Source organism: Siniperca chuatsi, linkage group LG11, assembly GCF_020085105.1.
Source record: "Siniperca chuatsi isolate FFG_IHB_CAS linkage group LG11, ASM2008510v1, whole genome shotgun sequence".
NCBI lineage: Eukaryota > Metazoa > Chordata > Actinopteri > Centrarchiformes > Sinipercidae > Siniperca > Siniperca chuatsi.
Genome location: NC_058052.1, coordinates 6756920 through 6776362, shown reverse-complemented (window position 1 = coordinate 6776362; position 19443 = coordinate 6756920). Strand labels below are relative to the sequence as shown.

The window sequence follows — 19443 nt, the reverse complement described above, 5'->3', positions numbered from 1 at the left end:
CCACTGAAAATAGAGACAACCAGGGACCCAGTACAGCATCAGTTTATATAAATAAAGGTCAGATTCCATTTAGCATGGCCTCTGTATAGCCACTTAAGAGCTTTGACAGGAAAAAAACTTTAGGCTGGAGCGGCATTTGTTCTTTATTTTTTTATGTCCTCTCATGTTTAAAACGTCTCTGGGCTTTTGAGTAATGCTGAGGACTACGCTGCCAGCATGACAAGGAGAGGTAGGCCAGACAGAAAGGTTCATCACTTACTACAGCTAGTACACAAACACACCCTCCTCTCCTGGTCCCCCATCTGCCGACACCACACTGATAAAGTTACAATAAAGAGATACTGAAACAAAATCAATGGGGACGGAGGAGGGGGACGGCCCCGCGGGTGTGTGCTCCAGGGGAGGAAGAAACTGTGCTGATCTAGAGATGCACAGCACAAACATGCACAATGCGCACGCGTTCACTCTCTCTCTCTCTCACACACACACACACACACACACACCATGCTCCTCCCATTTCTCCACCGGAGCAAAGCCCCGCGGTGCCCCCTGACGCCACGAGCGCCCGGAAAATTTAATCTTCCCAAATACTCATCAGGGCTCTCCATCGTCCCACCATGACAGCGCCGGGGATAATTAATTATACAATTTCGATGGGAATATCGACTAAACAAACCTATTAATCATAGCAAAAGTCAATAGGCATGGACACATTCAATCATGTCCCGGCCAATGATTACTCCTCTCAAAATACAATAATTATTTTCAAGAGCTGCCTCGAATTAAATTTCTGTCAAGCTGGTACAAGTCTTGCAGTTGATGAAGGATGCAATGGATTTTTTTTTCTCTTTCCCCTTCCCAAGTGGAGGAGTGTGAGGAGGGACATTTATCCTTTTGGAAAGGTAGTTTGTTTTATAAGGATCATAACATGGTGTGTTTAACTAGACCATGACCATCAGATTATCTCTGATGTCCCCATTATGTCATCCATCTTGTCTGGCTTGGTGAGGAGGAGGAGGAGAGGGAGAGGAGGAAATCAGGGGGTGCCTCAGCCCCCTACAGCTATTGTTACACAGTTCCTACACATTTCTGCTGATCAGATTCAATGATTCTCCCATGTCCAACGGTACAATGTGTAAAGTCAATATCTGCCAGAGTCTTTCAAATTCCATTTTTGGTTAAATAGCTGAATGATTTCCTTTTCTGCTGTTTTGGTGAACTAGCTTTGTCACTAGGGGCCTGTTTATATGCTTCAGGGAAAATAATCACACAATAACATATATTTATTTAGGACATAGATGATTTCTCCCTCAAAAATAACCAGATTTCCAATTGGTAGGTCAAACAGAGAGACTTGTTCACACAACTGAAATTGTGTTACTAAACCCACAGAACTTTATTTGAAATTCTTCTTAAGAACCTAAAATTTGCTGAATTTTGGGTTAGGGTTAGTCAGTGCAGTGCTAGAAAAAGCTGATACAGTAAATTTATGATAGAATCTTACAGCGCAGAAAAACTTTCCCCTCTTAAATTTAAAGAAACCTAATGGGGAAGAAGTTGTGGAGTAAATTCCAGTAGCTTTCGAGATTTTTATGACTACAGGGGCTGCATTCAGTACACAAGCATAAAGCAGAGCAACGCTGAAAAAGAGCATTTGTGCTCAGCAAACCTTCCCTGCAGAAATAAAGATTAAACAAAGTATGTTTCAGCCTGCTTAGGAGCCACATGAGTGGGCTTTATCATATGAAAGAACAGGAGCGACTGATATACACATGTACACCGAAAGATTAAGACACTTTTTTACAAGGTACCAGCCATCCCTTTTACAATCAATTTGGTTAAGGCCTTTACAGATGTCTAAAACTACTTAGTGACGCAGTCTGATTCAGGGGCATGTAAACACAGGTACACACAAAAGTAAACATATCATTTTCATACATAATTAGATGGATGCTATAAAAAGAAATGTGTGTCATATCAAATAGAAACACATACAGTACATCATAATTTAACACCAAATCATGTGGCACATCTGCCCCTGACCCAAATGACCCATCTTGGACCATGTTGGATGAAGTTATGACTGGATGATATAGATATAATAAATATAATGATGTGAATAAGAATACTTTTCCGATATTGATATATATTGTGACATGGAACATGTATGCAAAATCACACAACTTCTATATAACTTTTAATAATTATACAATACAATATACAATTATACATTACATTAGACAAAACCTTCCTTGAAATCAAAATTTTGTAAAACGATAACAAGATATCATCACGATACAACTCCAATTAAACTTCATGAATGATAATATAGAATTATCACCCAGAACTTATATTATGTTTTTACATTATGTGGCCAACAACATAAATAAACTCTATGCTTCCAGTCTGGCCAGACAAGTGGCTTCACAATCCATTCTATGTAGGTGTGTGGGTGTGTGTGCGTCCTTCATGGAGTTTTTAACAAGGTCCAACTTTGAACTACTTAATGTAATATATAGCCAAATAAAAGTGGAAGTATGTACGGGTGTTTTTCTTCTACAGACACTTAACACTCACCTCATCTACACTCGGTCTCATTTAAAAGTTATTCCAAAGACATTTGGCCCCACGGGGACGAAGAGAGTGTGTGTCAGGCCGAAGTGATGTGAGGGCATCAACTAAAACATTGTTTGTATGTGAGCTTATTTACCTTTACACTACCATTTTCTGTACCTACTATTCAAATGTGAAAAGCCCTCAAATCAAATTTTGTAGCTGCAATGAATCTTTTGTCTTTCATTCTCTGGTGCTCTGTCCCTTTCACAGATGATGAAATGTAGTAAATGGCAGCTGTCGTAACTACAGAGTGGAAAATGGAAGTCTATAGAGTTGATACAATGAACTTAATTTGTAATAAATAAGTGGAAGTGGAGAAATGAGAGAGTAGATGAATATATAAAGGTTAGGTTAGGAAGCAAAGGGGTGACTTACTGAGGTCCCATTGTTTTCCCGGAAAACGTCCTGGTTGACATAATTAAAAAGCTTCTTTTCAAGTTGAAGAACAACCTAAATCAGTGGCAAGAGAGAAATGGTGCTCTGATTAATACCAACACTAATGTGAACTGCACTTTGTAATTAGAGCGCTAATGAACAGCAGTGTGCTGCAATGGCAGACAGCACTGTTAATTCTACACGTGTCTCACTGAGGCATCACACCACTTTACACTGCATGTTAACACAACCTGTATTACCTCAGGTATATGACAAATATACAACTAGAAAATAATTAGTATTTAAAGGTTTAATTACAAATCCAGAAGTGCAATTTTCCTTTTCAACATGCAGTATAGATGCATCATCATATTCCTATTAAGGCCTTGTCACACCAGCGTTTAAAATGGTGGAATTTTGCAGCGAAATCAATTCAGTTCAATGGAATCACCACAATCAGTGGAGCTGCATGCCGGGCAAAGTAAATCCACGCAAATCGTTCAACTTTGGTGAACTCTGACATGTAAATTCTCACCATTGACTAACAGCGAGCCATGCTGACAGCGCTGACCTTTGAGGGAAGAGAGCAGGAGAGTTTTAAAATGGTGGAAGCTATTGTAGCTTATTAGCTGGAGAATAAACTGCTCCACAAAAAAAGGCATGATTTTTAGACAGTTATGAGACGGGAGTCGATGGTGCAAATATCTTTCTTGAATATACTGTATGAACTTATTGTCCAGTTAGCGACTGAGCTAACAAGCTTGCTAACACACAGTTAGTGAATTTCACTATACCACATATAGCACATGAGAATTTCACTATGCCACTTTCTGGTGTGACTAGGCCTTAAGACAAATTTGTTTTTAATGAAATTTGACAAAAATGTGTGAGGATAACAAGAGGATTTAAATGAGTGAGGTCATGACAAGTCAGTATTGTGATAGGCAGCATTACTGCAGTAAAGCTTACCTTTCGGTCATTATCACTTTCTCGGAATATTAGCTTGTCGACTTCATTGGTGTCTGCGGCTCTGACAGTCTGCATGGTGGCAGTGGAGCAGAGACTCTGGAGGTGAGAGAGGAAGAGAATGAGTAATCATAAAAATACAAAGGAGGAGGAAAAGAATGTAAAGGTCAAATCCTATTAGGAATACATGCTAATAAAGAAAAAGAAAGTTACTAAAATGGAAACCATTTATGAATTTATATTTATTTTACTTTGTTGTACCAACAAGCACACACACACACACACACACAGTACAGTAGTTGTACAGTAGTTTAGAATGCTAGAGAGCCCAACACCATGCACTACACTGCGCCGCATTTGAATGATTTTTAAAGAACTGCCCCACAAACTACCACCTCACTGTCCCTTCTCTTTATCTGGGTCTATGTACTGACCCCATGGACTGTGTGCATGGTTAAATTCCCCTTTGTGAACCCGTTTAACAATTAGTTAAACATTCGACCATCTGTGTTTGAAGACAGTTGAATGAGGCAATCCCTTAGCCAGTGGTTCCCATACCACACGGCAGAGACTGGGTGACCTGATTGAAATTCAAAGCACAGATTAGATAATCGGGTCAAGCCAATATAGCGAGCAGAAAAAGGCCCTTTAGACTGAAATGTCACAAATCAGTCCTGCTTCGGCCACGAAGAAATGGCACACCAGATTAGAACAAACACCATGCCCTGAGAGAAAGTGGAACAACTCTCTGCAGTGGAACAACCCCCCCACCCACACCCACTGCCTCAACCCCATTCCTTCATGCTCACCCCCCCCCCCAAAAGCAACTTTCTAAAGCCCTAACAAATCGCTCCATCTTTCACTCATTTAGGCCATCCAAATGCAGGGTCAATATGGTCCCCTGGCAGCCAAATGCTAATGCGCTTAAGTGCGCTTAAGCAGCTTTGTGCAATGAATAGGCCAAAGAAGGAGCTAGTGAGAAGGGCAAAAGATACTTTCCCTGTCAAAAAGTCATTGTAGCCACAACTAGCAAAGACAACCACAGAAAGTCATTTTTTGGCCATCTTTGATTAGCACCAACTGCACCAAATGTGGTCATGCGGTATACTTTCTGTTCAAAATAATTTTTTATAAATTTCAGATGTAAGTGACAAAAACCACAACCTTTCTTGCCAGTCTAGTGAATATTAAAACAATGTTGTTTCAAATGGACCTTAATATTTTGGGATTCTGCAAGCGTCGGGGTCTTGTAATTCTTCCAAGTGAGCCCCCTTCTGTCGTCCGCTTTGCAAATCCAAACGTCAGTCAAGCAGAAATCCCAGGCCACTTCACAGCTACCACTGAGGCCAGAAGCTGCTGCTTACTGGCACAATAAGCATCAATATCTCAAGGACAGAAATAGCCCCTCCATTCATGTTCAAATGATTTTGATAATCCAGTGTCAGGGCTTGGATCAAAACACGGTCATCACTAAACATGAATATGTCCTCTACATTTGGCAGTGGTACACCTACATAAGTAAGTGCATGCAAATGCAGGTGGATATGAACAGATAGAAGACCATACATACAGATTTCTCCTTGGAGAAGAGTGGGATGACATCATTGTCAGTGAGATAATTGAACCACAGGTTTTGTATTCAAGTTAGCCTATAACTTGTGCCAAGAGTGTCACTGCAAGGAAGGTTCAATTAGAAAAAGAAAGAGATAATTAGCTAATGTTGCCTTTTTTTTGTGGGAACAAAATGTCTTTTGCTAGAACAATTACATTCTGGATTCCTGGGTGAATTGAACTATTTTAGCTTCAGGAAAACTAATGATTCCAACAGCACATTTTATATTTGGCCTATTGCAAGAATGACAAAGAAACTGAAGACACTTGATTTATTTAAGATGTGTTTGACATACACTCAGTGTCTAACTGAACAGGATAAAGCTATTTATTTCCTATTTATATTTCAAACAAACTAAAGTTTACGAGTGCAGCAGATCACCACTGGTGTGGCCAGTGTTTTAGGTATCCTGGGCGGGACTGTCGCATAGTGTTGGATGCTGACATGTGGCTGATTGATCGATTCATAGGTTTGATTCATTGATTGACGAATTAGTGTGTCAGTGCAGTTGGTGGTGGCTGATTGCACCCGATTGATCACAGCTCTCCTACTGTCGTCCTTTGGAAAAACATCCCCCTCATCCGACGCACGCAAAGCCCCCAAGGCTCAGTCCTCGCTGATCCCAGTGCCTCGGTCATAAGATCTGCCCAGCAAACACTAAAGATGGGGAAAATGAGAACCCCATGCTGTCACTTAAGACCATATCAATGCAGTGATGTCTCCTTCCAACTTCCAGCAGAACGCAGATGCTTGTGCAGAATCTCTGAACAGATCTCTCCCTTTCAAAGCTCCTGCCTCCTAAGCACATTACACGTAGATACGCTCTAACTGACCAAAATGATATTACCATAATTCATTTGGCTGCAATTGGCTCCTTAATGGGAAAATATTAACAGACAGCTGTCGGGAAAAGCAGCTGGAGGAGACAGTAAGGATGTCTTCACTCCTCTGGGCTCTTAAACTGATCCTGCAAAGTGACTTGGCATCACATCTCTGCATTATGGGTCACAGGTCAACACTGAGTGTTTGTAGAGGGCCAGAGGCCGGGGGGCTGGGATGAGAGGTTGCAGAGGAAGGCGCTGCCTTTGTGCATCAATGGAGGATAATCTCATGACTGTCGAAGGAGGAAGCGGCTGTTTAAAGGAGCTCTCTATTCCAGCTGCTCTCCTTAGAAGAGAGGTTAAAGCAATCTGTCCCACTTCAAAGACCAAAGACACACACACATTCAAGCCTTCTGTCTCGGGTCCTGCCAACAGATGGAGGCGATCCACTGTGCCCAACACTGAGAAACCCACACACAACCCCATGGCATTCCTGACAAAGCATATCACACACAGGGGTGTTCTACATATCAACATTTAGAAACATTTATTGTCAACAAATCCCATGAAAAAAGTGTTCGTCCATTTTTCAACACTTTCTGACTTTCCTACTCTCTCTGTGGCACTCAGGCCCAAGGCCATTGGTTTCTACAAAACAGGTCACACATATATAGTGTCAATAAAAAAATCAATTTCTATTTTTCTATTTTCAGGTGCAGATTAATACATATTTGGTAAGCTTGTGATTATTTATAGCAGCAGGATGGTGTGGGATAGAATCAAAAGAAACTACCGTGTGTGTGTTCATTGGTAATGAAGGAACATGTCACCCAGTGCAGCAGTGTGGCTCACTGATGTGTTTTTAATAGTTTTTGGAGAACAATGGAGCTCTATGGCACAGAGGAATAAAATATAACAGGCTTTAGATACACAGAGTTGTTAGTAGGATCCTTTAAAGATGTATATGTATTGAACTCTTTTTTTGTTTTAGAATATTAAACAGTATATTTCATTATAGTGTACTGTATGGTTTATGGCACTTGAACATTGGCTCTGGCATCTCCAGCCCTTTGAACTATGATCCACTTTTCAGATCCTGTTTAGCTTAATATCTAATGACCTGTTCTTGGTTCACTATATATGTATTTGATTTATGCCTTTGTCCATATTGACTCTGATGAAGACACAGTAGTGTTGAAACATTAGTCTGGTTAGTAGATGTCAGTAAAATTTGTATTTTCAATACAATCAGAATCACAATCTGCCAAGTATGAACAAGCAGCAGAAATGTGTGACATAACAGGGTACCAGCCAATGCACAATTCATCCAAACTCCTCTGGGGTTTATATCCCTCCCTCCCTCACCCCAATCTCATGCCATGATTCACACTGTTCACCAAACTGTCATTCCACCAATATAATAATCCATTGAGTGTATTTAGAACTCAGTGATTAAACCTCAATTAGGTAGAGAGAGTATGAGACTGTGTGCAGAGAGAGACAGGATGAGTGGACAATGAGCTAACTATTTATTCTTCATTACCAGAGGCAGGGGACAGGGGCTCCCCTTTGTGTCAGCAGGGGCAGTGGCATTGTCAGAATGCGCCATTATTTTCTCGCTGCCACGCAAAGCCGGGGCTGCCAGCTGAGTTAAGGTGTGCCAGCGGGGCTGGCAGGTTCAGCGTGAATTGCTTAGCACTCCGATCACTTTTCTTCCCTTCTCCACCGTTCATCACGCCCATCCTGCATGCATGATTGCGACATCTGCCTGAGCTGGGTAAAAGGGGGCATCCAAAGTAGGCAACAACAAATTCGGCCTACAGCTTTCCTGCCAGCTATTACACAGGAAAGACAGTAAATCAGCTGTGACCCTCCCCACCCGATCTGACTGGACACAAGCCAGAGTTATCCACTCCTGTCTCCCTGTGGCTGGCTAATTTAATGCTTCCAAACACTGTGGATTCATCATTGACACACACAGCAGAATAGGGATTCAACATGGAGGAGAGGTGAGAGTGGACGCATTATCACCCGCAAAGTTAGCCTGTGTGTGACCCACTGGTCAACAACTGACCCTAGTAAACCTGGCCTGTGTCACCCCTAACAGCAAGTAACACACACACACACACACACACACACACACACACACACAAACCCTCACCCCTTCCCATGAACTCGTTGAGCTGTGTGAGAGCTGACACTAAGGGCTGGTGGCAGTGTGTGCATCGTAGGAGGTCTCCTAACCTGCCACGCCCTTGCCAAAAACGAGCTCGGAGAGGTAAGAGGGCGTGCAAGGTAGTGATAATGTGCCCTATTTATCTTATGCATTATAACATCTGGGAAACTTCTCTAAAAACAATGGCGCGCATTGAGGGCTGCCATTCTGGCTTTACCTTCAGAAACCGGCCAAAAGCATTTGTCCCCTCGGAATGGATAATGGACAGGCCACAAATCATTCAGGACAACAGGACGGAGGGGTGTGTGCGTTTGAGAGAGACTGAATGTATGTGTATGTTTTGTGTGAGTGTGTGTGTGTGTGTGTGTGTGTGTGTTCCCCCCTGGTATTTAACTTCTCTGCTGGCCCATTCTGCAGGGCCCCGCAGGACAAATTGCCCTGCATGGTTGTCTTTGAGAGGCAGTGCAGCGCGCAGAGAAAGGGACAGGGCTGAAACACAGGGAACAGGCCTATAAAAATTCATCACTTTGACCCCAGTGACCTCCCACTACCGGGGGGTTGCGCAGACACACACACACACACACACACACACACACACAAACAGATGCACGAGCACGCACTTGGCTCACCCACCCAAACTGATAGTCAGAGCTGGAAGCAAATATTCTGAAATTATCTCCAAACATTTTAAGTAAAGATTCATACTAACAGAAACACACAGTAACTTAAACAAGACAAGTTGAGCCACAGAAATGTACTAAGCCTCCTGATCTCTCTGTGTCTTTCTCTCTCACATGCACACTAGTAGACACAATGGCCGTGGAAAAGCCTTCGACACAGGAAAGGGCCACCAGATGCTTCATTGTGACTGTGTCTCTGTGTAAAGTAGTGGCAGTAAAAAGAGGGTGGGTTCTCCTGAGGCGTATTAGTCCCAGTAAGAGGAGGACATTGTCTCAGGCCGGGCTCTTGACACATTACTGCCACCTGTACAAAGAAAACCTAATGAGAGATTTAATCTGAGAAACCTCCTCTGCCACTTTTAGCCAGCACTTTGAAACCAACCGTGGCAGATGTCTGCAAGACTGTTTAACGTACCGGCTTCTCTTAACCTCTCAATAAGGCCCATGCATGCTTAAATTGCTCAATAGCCATCTTAATGTGGCATTCATTTGAATGTTGTTAGCTGCAATTATTATGTTTCCAAAAGGAGGCTTTGTGATCTGTAGGAGTAGCCAGCAGTGCTATGGCCATTCATGTTTTCTTTTTAACGCCTCAGACTTAAAAAAAGCATTTATCCTGTTAATGAGGAAACAAATTCACATCCAACCCTGCAGCAATCACTGTGGCACATTTAAACATAGCCAACAGAAGAGATATTGATATAGAGTATAAACACTAAGCACCTGAAAACATTGCACTCTCATTTAATTTACCTATTCCACTGTAGCTCTAGCTGGAAATCAATTACAGAAAACAGACAGTAAGGTAATTTGTCGTTGCTGAGTCAATTACAGAATATTGAAAACCCAATCAGTGATTGGTGATTAGTGATGGTCCAATAGGAATGCAGTCTGTCGAGTTCATTACTCTGGTATTCGATAAAGCCTGGTTAGCACTATCAACAAGACGAACTAAAAATATACAACAGAGATTCTTTCATATGTTAGAAACTGTCCACTTAGACTAAGATTCAATCAATGAACACTGATCGCACCAGTGAAAACTGTTATCTAGGAGTATTATAACAAAGAATTTTTCTTTTTCTTCTCTGTAGCAACAGTTGAGCTACCAAAGCAGTTGATGGCTTTTTCAGGCAGGCAGGTGACCAGCTATCTTCCTTGCAGTGCGCACTGGGAGGAGAAGACCCTTACGAGGCACAAAACCCTCCTCACACACAAAGAACATTGATTCATTTAGAGCACCACCCTTTAATTTGTTTGCACCATTTCATCTAAATGATGTGCTTGTCCGCCAGGGTGAGAGAGAGAGAGAGGTGTAATTCAGCCTAGGAAAAGGGAAAGAGGAAGGTACGGGGGGGGGGGTCTTGAAACCCCACCACAGGGTGCTAGGCAACCATCTAGTGGGTGGGCTTTGTGATACATTTTACCAATTTTTCATGCCCATCCCTCTTGATGTGACCCCACTCAGGGCCTTTTATGCCCCTGACAGCTCTGCGCAGGAAAACATGCTGCCGCTCTGATAGCATGAAATCGGGGAACAAAGACCCCCAGGGAGAGGAGAAGGGGGCCACCGAGGCACACTGTGCTCCGGGCCCGCCTGGCTCTGGACACAAACAGATGTTAGGCCAGCCCCGGCTCTCTCTGCCCCCTGAAAGAGGAGGCCCTGTCGGAGAAATGGGCCTGAAATGCATTGTTTTGGGCCTCCTCTAAGACAAAAACTGGAGCCACTCCTTCTGAAAGGGCCCGGCAATATGGCCGTCACAGATAAATCACACAAGGGGGAGTGAGAGAAAGGCCCATGAATTCTCAATGTGGCCCTTAATGGGCCCTCTTAAATATGATGGGATATTTGTGTGCGGATGTGAATGGAGCCCAGCGACTTTTAATGTCAGGGGGCTAAGTTGTTTAAAAGCCCATGGTGCCAACACTGGGTTTACAGCTGTGTTACAATGAGCCATTCTGTAGAAACATCACTCTGCTGCTGACAGTAAAGACTCACACAGGGAAACCTGTAGGCCAAGTTGTTTAAATAATCCTAGCACTTCTACTGGCTTCCTCAACAACAGCAAAAGATTTTATCATCACTCATCTTTTTAATTTTGAGCCCAGGCAAACAAATACCATCAATTAAGGTATTGCCTGATTTGAATAGGAACTGTGACCGACTTGTTGAGTAGGCAGTGAATTCAGCCATGTGCAGCCATTCTTATAGAGACTGCTTCTTTGCATATGCATTAGAACAAACTATAGTGATTAAAATGCTGGGAATAGCAATGGAGACGGTGTGTGCACAACTCCCAGAGACAACATGTGTTATCTTGGCAACCATGCCATCCTTCAGAGAGGAAAAAAAACTATTATTGTGCTGCGTTCTACAAAGACTGAGGACTGCATTAGTCAAAAATAGACTGACATCATACAAGTTGGACACTATGTACCAGGCACAAAGAGACCCCTATCCCTCACAGTTTATGCCACATTTCATCTGGACTAAATAATAGCATCACTGTTAGCTGTTGCTGTTCCTCCTTGTGATTTCAAAGGCAGAGGTCCATTCCAACAAACAGAAGACAAACCATCAATAAAGCAAGAGATAAAGAAAGATGGAGCTGGAAGCCGAAGTTGATTATTCATGATTTATAGAGAGATTACAATGTTTAGAAAAAGTGGTGGATTAAATAAAAAAAGATATAGATTGAATATTGAGTACACTTGAATTTACAGACCGATCAGATTATTCAGTAATTAGATTTAGAATATTTATATTGTTTGCATAATCTTGACAACTGCATCATGGTTACTAATAAATGCAAGACACTAGGAGACTTATCATTTTAAATAAACTGTAAATATTTTAAATTACATAAAACATTTCCCATACACAGCTTTCTTACAATGAAGTGTCTGGTATCCTTACACAGATAGAGTGCTCAGGAATAAGGATAATAATAAGGATGTATCATGTTACAACATGCCTTTACTAGTTTAGTGTCCAGGTGTTTGCAACATACCAAGAGGTTCTGGCTAATATACTGCAAATAATCTGCTTTACAGAACCAATTCAATACAAGAGTTTTTTGTGCGAATGGAGCTCCCTAAAAGAGACTAAACATCTTGTGCCTTTTCTTTTGGTAGTCTTTCCCTGATCTTAGACAGTTCAGAAATGATTTGATATAGAGCTGAAACAACTGGTCGATAAATCCAATAGTCGATCAACAGAAACTTAATCTGCAATAATTTTACTAAATCGATTTTAAAATGTACTGGTTCCAGCTTCTGATGTGTGAATATTTGCTATTACTAATATTTAACATTTTACAGACCAAACGATTATTTGATTAATCGAGAAAATAATTGGCAGATAAATTGATAATGAAAATAATCATTACTTGCTGCCCTAATTTCATTCATTTTTGGGAAGGTGAGGAAGAACCACAGGAAAATAATTTGTGTATGTAGGAGCATTTAGGGCTTTTATAGTACTTTTATATTTTTAATGGCAGTATTTTGAAAATTACAGACTTGGCTTTCAACAGAATCTCACTACCCAAATTTTTCTTGGATGTTTCAGACATACTGCAAGTGGTGTCTGTCAAACAGGGGACTATTTCCTCTACTGTCAAACTTTTAGAAACAACAATAAAACCATTCTGGGTGACATAGCAGCAGAAGAGCATCACGTGTTGGAGAAAAAACATTGGCTCCAGCTGGAGAGGACAGCAGTGGTGAACGATTGAGGGGTAACTCAGGTTATATCCCTGACTGGGGCCAACCCCAGGGGCCTACAAGGCAACGTGCCCTCCAAGGCCCTGTTAGTGCCAGGCTCTGCACTCATCCTTGGCTTGGATTGTCACGCCATCCCACCGTTGGCATGGTGTTCCCAGCTGCCAGTCACAGTGCCCCCCCTCCAAGTACACAATGGCAATAGCATGGCTGGCGCCGGCCTCAAACGGCCTGTTGTTAATGAGCAGGACCAACAGAAGCCACTGCTTGTTCTTCATTTGCCAGCGTTTTAATTATATGGACAGCGCTCCCATCAAAGCTGCATCGCTCAAGTTACGCCCTCATAGCTGAACTCTTTTTTCCTCTGTGTCTTCAGCGCTGTATTCATTAGCATCGAAAACAAACAGAGAGAAGAGAGAGAGAACAGGCGCTGTTGTCTAGTGGGAATAGTCTCCCTCTATATCCAGATGGGTTATCTGTGATATAATGGGCCCTCATTGTGATAGATTGGACTCTTCTAGCAAGATAATATGCCTTTATTGTATTGCAAGGAAACATCTCCATCGCAGGCTTTACCTGTGTGGCCATAAACAGGCGTGGGTCAAACAGTAGGTGCTAATAACTCTGTTTTAACTTGCATGGGTGGGGTTTACTGCATCAGGACAATTAAAACAGTGTCAGGTGAGCTGTCTTTCACAGAAAAGTACATTGATTTAGTAGGCTACAACAAACCATGTAAAGGATTTGTCAATATAATTTGGCATAGCTATAAAATAGTCAAATACAACACTCTAATACCTTCTCTCAGTAAGTAGAGCCTTGCTAATACTCCATATTTGACAATAAATTGATTAAAGGAGGAGAAGAGAACATTGTAACAACACTGCCCTGAAGAATTATGACATAAAAACTGTCAAATTTATTGTAATAAGCTTCCCTTTTAAGTGAAAATCTGATTAAGTACAAGGGGGCTGATGCATGTATGTGTGTGTGTACATCTGTGACTCTGGGTGTAAATGCATGAGTGTATCTGGGAAACTGAAGGCAGCCAAGGAGGGTTGCAGTCCCTAGTGTCAGGGGTTCCACAGAACAGAGGCCCAATCAGTGCTGGCCCGCTGGTTAATGGATGGATGGCCCCCAAAATTAATTAGCCTGACTAATGTAGTGTACACTTAATTACACTGGCCGCCTTTTGATTTATAGCTGGCCAGATACACACATGCTAGTCAAAGTCGGGCTAAAAAGGGAAAATTGTTTACCCTTTACTGGTGCAAATTATTTAGCCAGACTAGGTTCAGCAGCCAGGACAATGGCAATCAACTATGTAATGAACTCTTGTTGGTTTCAACGAGAGGGGCAACACAAAGACTGCAGTAACATACAGTTTCCTCCCACTACTTAAACTGTGACACCTACAGTATAAATATTAGATTATTAGTGCAAATTATGGCTCTCCAAGATGGTTAGTCACTTAAAGCTAGGGCAGGTAATGTATTTCAGAAGGATTTCTTGTTACATTTTCTCTTTAAATCCCGACAGCAATAAATAAATCAAATGCTCTGAAAAAAAGAGAAAAAAAATCAGGTATCTGTGGCTGTCGCAGGTCTGTAATAAGCCTGTATACCTATCTACCTGCGCTCTCTCTGCCCATGCACTCATTGCACATGAAAATGTGTTTTGGGGGAGTGGCTTTGGAGGGAGCCCTGAAGGGCTGGATACTTTCAAAATCTAGCCGTCTCTTCCAAGTTTACATTACCTACCCTAGCTTTAAGTCCTTCTTTGTTTCTTTTTCAGACTGGATCAAAAGTTGCAAAGCAATCCTTCCAAACCCTTTTGTATAAAACCTTGCACATACGTGCAGCAATAATCACAAATAAAGAAAAGATGGCATTCATGACAGAATTCATCTTTAATATGTCTTCCAAAAAATTGCTTTCTTATATTTCTGTCTCTGTTGTCATGGGGGCGTGTGCACTGAGTAACTCCACAGTGTGAAAAATGAATGACCTATCATGCTGGCCTGTCATTACTGAGCATTTTACAGCATTCATTAAGAGTGGGGCTAGTCTAGGGCCCCACCTTTAATTTCATGCTGCTCAAGCGAGAGAAAGGACACAGGACAAAGAAAGGAAGATTGATGCCTGGTCCGGCCCTCTGCACTTCCTGCAGACGCAGACAGGGGGTGCTGATCCAAACCTCTCTCCAGTCAGTGAGAGGCCAGCTAGCCTAATGAAATCTGTCCATGTAGCAGCAGATCAGGCCCAATTAAAAACAGCCCCACACCATGTCACAGGGACAGTAGATCAAGTCAGCAATTAACCTTCCCGCTAGCCTCTATCAATCCTTAAATTGGAGCAGGCCGGCCGGCAGCACACATTCTCTGCAGATATTAAATTTACATTCTATTAAGTTTAATTAGGAGGGATTTTAAATATACTGGGAGTCCAGGCACGGAGCCCTGAGCCTGTCATCGACACCGCTGATTCACGGCCACCTCGAGGGACACACACATACACACACACACACACACACACCACTATACACACCTTACCTTCTGACTGAAGCACAAAACCAAAAACCTGTGTTTGCTGTAGGTGTGAATGGGTCAACAAGGATTATGTGACCTGGCATCATGACTGAGCTCCAAACCTGGGAGCTGGCACTGCTCAGCTTTGGTCTGAAAGGCTGAACGTGGGTTTCTATAATAAGATTTTCTAGGGGTTACTGTAGGATTATTATCATAACCTAATTGTTACTATAAACATGATACATATTGGCAGTGACTAGTGGTTTGCGTGGGACTATTTTTTAAATCACCTGTCTGATCCTGCAGGATTTCTGATCATTACTACCTGTAATAACAGATTGCTGTCAACTCCTACTTGCTTGCACTGTGATTCTGATCACTTACACTTGCAACAACGTTGTCTACTGTAAATCTGTCTGCCCCATCACAGTGGTTAAAGTTCAAGGTCAAACCAAACATTAGCTCTAGATAGGGTGATAGTTCAGAATCAGAATCTGATTCTAGAGCCAATGTTTGGTTTGTCCTACTGTAGAAACATGGTGGTGTAACATGGTGGTTTACGTGAAAGGGGACCTGCTCCCTCTGTAGATAAAAATGGCTCATTCTAAGGTAACGAAAACACAACAATTCTTATTTTCAGGTCATTTTACACTAATGAAAACACTATTATATTCCATTTCTGCCTAAATATTACACACTGGACCTTTAAATGTATGCTTAAAAATTTCATCCCACACCAATAGCGTAGTGCCCGCTTACATCTTCATTATAACAACATTTGACCCGAACATTTCAATACGATTCAATTAAATTTTATTTATATAGCGCCAATTCATAACAAAAGTTGTGTCATTGCACTTTTCCTATAGAGCAGGTCTAGACCGTACTCTTTATAATATTATTTACAGAGAAAGCATTTGGCGACGGTGGCAAGAAAAAACTTCCTTTAAGAGGCAGAAGAGAGAGAGATTTTGGGAAAAGGGGGGTGGGGGTGGGAGAGAGGGAGGCACAATGCTAATACCACCTAGAATTTTTAAAATAGTAGAAATGTAATTGTAGTGTTAATAAATTATTAATAATAGGAATGACAGCTATAGGAAAAATAATGTCAGCATTAGCAACAGTGCCAATAACAACAACTGCAGGAGCAGTTGTCGAGCAGGAACACGGGGGCAGAGACAGAAGGAGAGAGGAGAGAAACGAGAAGGCACAGAACTACGGGAGAGGGAAGATGTCGAGTTAGTAACATGCAGTAATGGGATAAAAATGCATACAGATGGAGAGGGAGAGAAGGAGAGAGGAAAGAGGTGCATCATGGGAAGTCTCCCAGCAGTCTAGGCCTATAGCAGCATAACTAAAGGATGGTTCAGGGCTCACCTGAGCCAGCCCTGACTATAAGCTTTATCAAAGAGGAAAGTCTTAAGCCTACTCTTAAATGTGGAGATGGTGTCTGCGTCCCGAACCCAAACTGGGACCTGATTCCACAGGAGAGGAGCTTGATAACTGAAGGCTCTGGCTCCCATTCTACTTTTGGAGACTCTAGGAACCACAAGTAACTCTGCATTCTGGGAGCGCAGTGTCCTAGTCGGGTAATATGGTATTATGAGTTCTTTAAGATATGATGGTGCATGACCGTTAAGACCTTTGTAGGTGAGGAGAAGGATTTTATTCGATTTCTATTCTGGATTTTACAGGGAGCCAGTGCAGAGAAGCTAATATTGGAGAAATATGATCTCTTTTCCTAGTTCTTATCAGTACACATGCTGCAGCATTCTGGACCAAATGGAGAGTGTTAAGGGGCTCTCCTATATGTTTTAAGACTATCTTGCCAGACTAAATGAGATTCTTCCAAGTTTTGGAACGCCATTTCCTTTCAAGTTTTCGTGATGTTTGCTTTAATTTGCAGGTTTGGGGGTTATACCAAGGAGTTAACCTTCTTTGTTTTATTATCTTCTTTTTTAGAGGAGCGATAGAATCAAGTGTCGTTCGCAGTGAGCCTGCAGCACTATCAATTAGATGGTCAATTTGGGAGGGGCTGCGATTTGCATAGGAATCCTCGGTTATATTAAGACATAACACTGAATTAAATGCAGATGGGATCGCTTACTTGAATCTAGTCACAGCAATATCAGATAGACATCTAGAGTTTGGGATATGGGGTTTGGGATGCCAACCGTCAAACAGACATCTTTGGGCCCTCCTTGAAAACTCGAGAATCAAGTCTCAGATGCTAGGGGTTTAGGTCTCTTTTATTGCAACAGGTCTCCAGTCTGGGACAACATGCATTGAATCTTTAGTCAGTTAATCACTACTGGCTTGAATGTGGCTTGAACATGAGTGCTCGATGAGGGATTAAAAGAAAGCGCAGGCAGCACATCAACAAGTGGACTGTGAAGTATCTGATTCACCAGACAAAATCTTCAAAACAATTCCTTTGCGGTTTCCTGTGTCATCAGCACCGATGCAAAGCATGATCAAGCCAAAGCATGATCAGACCCATGGGAGAGAAGAGAGAAGGTTGGTGGGGACTGGACCACCTCCAGGCTGCTCAGCCCTAGCATTAGTCTCCACGTGGCTGTGTCCTTTGTCTGCCAGTCAAAGGGCCGCTGAATGGGGGTCAATTGAAACCAATTCCCTCTGTCGGACACAATTAATGGGGTTGCCCGGACTGGGCAGAAGGGGGGCGGCCGCAGGCCTTTGGTTACTGATCCTGCCGCACAAGCATGCCAGGAATTTGCCACCTGGAATTTGCCCTGTGACAATCACAAACCCACCCCCTTCCAAACCCACCTCCTTTTCTGTACACACATGGATACATCCTAAAATACCCCGTCCCATCCACCCACCCACAAGGCAGGATGGGTGACAGGGGAGTGGCTAGTTGTTGTCCACAGTCTAGTCACCCACAATGGACCAGAGACAGAGAAGAAGAGAAGTGGTGTAGCGTGCAGCTGTAGAGAAATGTACTGTGAGTATTTTCTGATCCAGTGACTCTCAAAGTGGGGCCTAGTGATCCCCATGGGTGTTTGAGGGTTGTCCCTGGTGTTCAAATCAAAAAGGCAAGTAGTTTAATTTTGCCATTATTTCGTCCACTTAACACAGCAAAAGTATCTATCTGCATAGCTGTTTTTGGGCCCTTTCCTATCGATTAAAAGTGGAGAGAGAATAGTGAGAAAAGCAAAAAAATGAGACTCTCAGACAGTGAGAATGAGAGCCGGCCTCTCTGTGTCTGAATCAATCTTCGGATAAGTATGGACGATCGATCCAACACCAGCCCATCTACAGTTAAGCACTTCAGTGGATGTGCACTAATTGTCCTGTTGACATTAATTGTCATTAAAGGGCTTAAAACAGCTTCCCGGCTGAGTTACATCCTGCGCTAAGGTTGCAACCCATTTGTTTATTGGTGACATCACAGCTCTCTCTGCCACTAACGCACAGGTCACTGTTAAATCAGACAGGTTGACCGCTGCGCAGGGCAGGTTTATATGAAGCAGTGCAGCTCTTCTAACATAGATGACATCATCAGCCTTTTCTGTTGTCCCCATTAAATGGTCGGTATATTTGAGGACCCCTCATTAAGATGGAGGGAAAATGTCTAGGTGTGTTTGGCCATAGCCCACAGCTCTAACTTCCTGAGGGGAAGTCTAAAAGGCCCCCCTGCATTGCTGCACACCCCTTTAAATGGGTGAATCAATCAGATTCATTTGGCCTAACAAATTGGTTTGTGTGTGTGTGTGTATTTGCTCTAGATGTGAATGTGTATGTGAATGGGGGCCAAGGTGCATAAGAAAGGAGCTGTGTGGAGGGGAGAGGGGGCAGAGATGGACACACACCGATGCAAGCCTAACACATCCCTGGAAAAGGGGTCATGACCCCTACTGCACTCAAACAGCATTTCAGAGTGGTAGAGACATGGAGAGGGTGAGTGCTTACCTACCACAGAG

At 42.5% G+C, this 19443-nt stretch overlaps 1 protein-coding gene across 3 annotated transcripts in view; it reads right to left on the bottom strand.

The window, feature by feature from the left end:
- The window catches only part of LOC122884277 (inositol polyphosphate-5-phosphatase A), a 144636-nt gene that overhangs the window by 21831 nt on the left and 103362 nt on the right, over positions 1-19443 (bottom strand). For all 3 annotated transcript variants that reach the window (XM_044213983.1, XM_044213984.1, XM_044213985.1), the window contains 2 exons: positions 3961-4056; positions 2992-3066 (listed from right to left, as the gene is read on the bottom strand). In XM_044213983.1, the coding sequence (XP_044069918.1) occupies positions 2992-3066; positions 3961-4056 (171 nt within the window). The remainder of the gene's footprint in view (positions 1-2991; positions 3067-3960; positions 4057-19443) is intronic.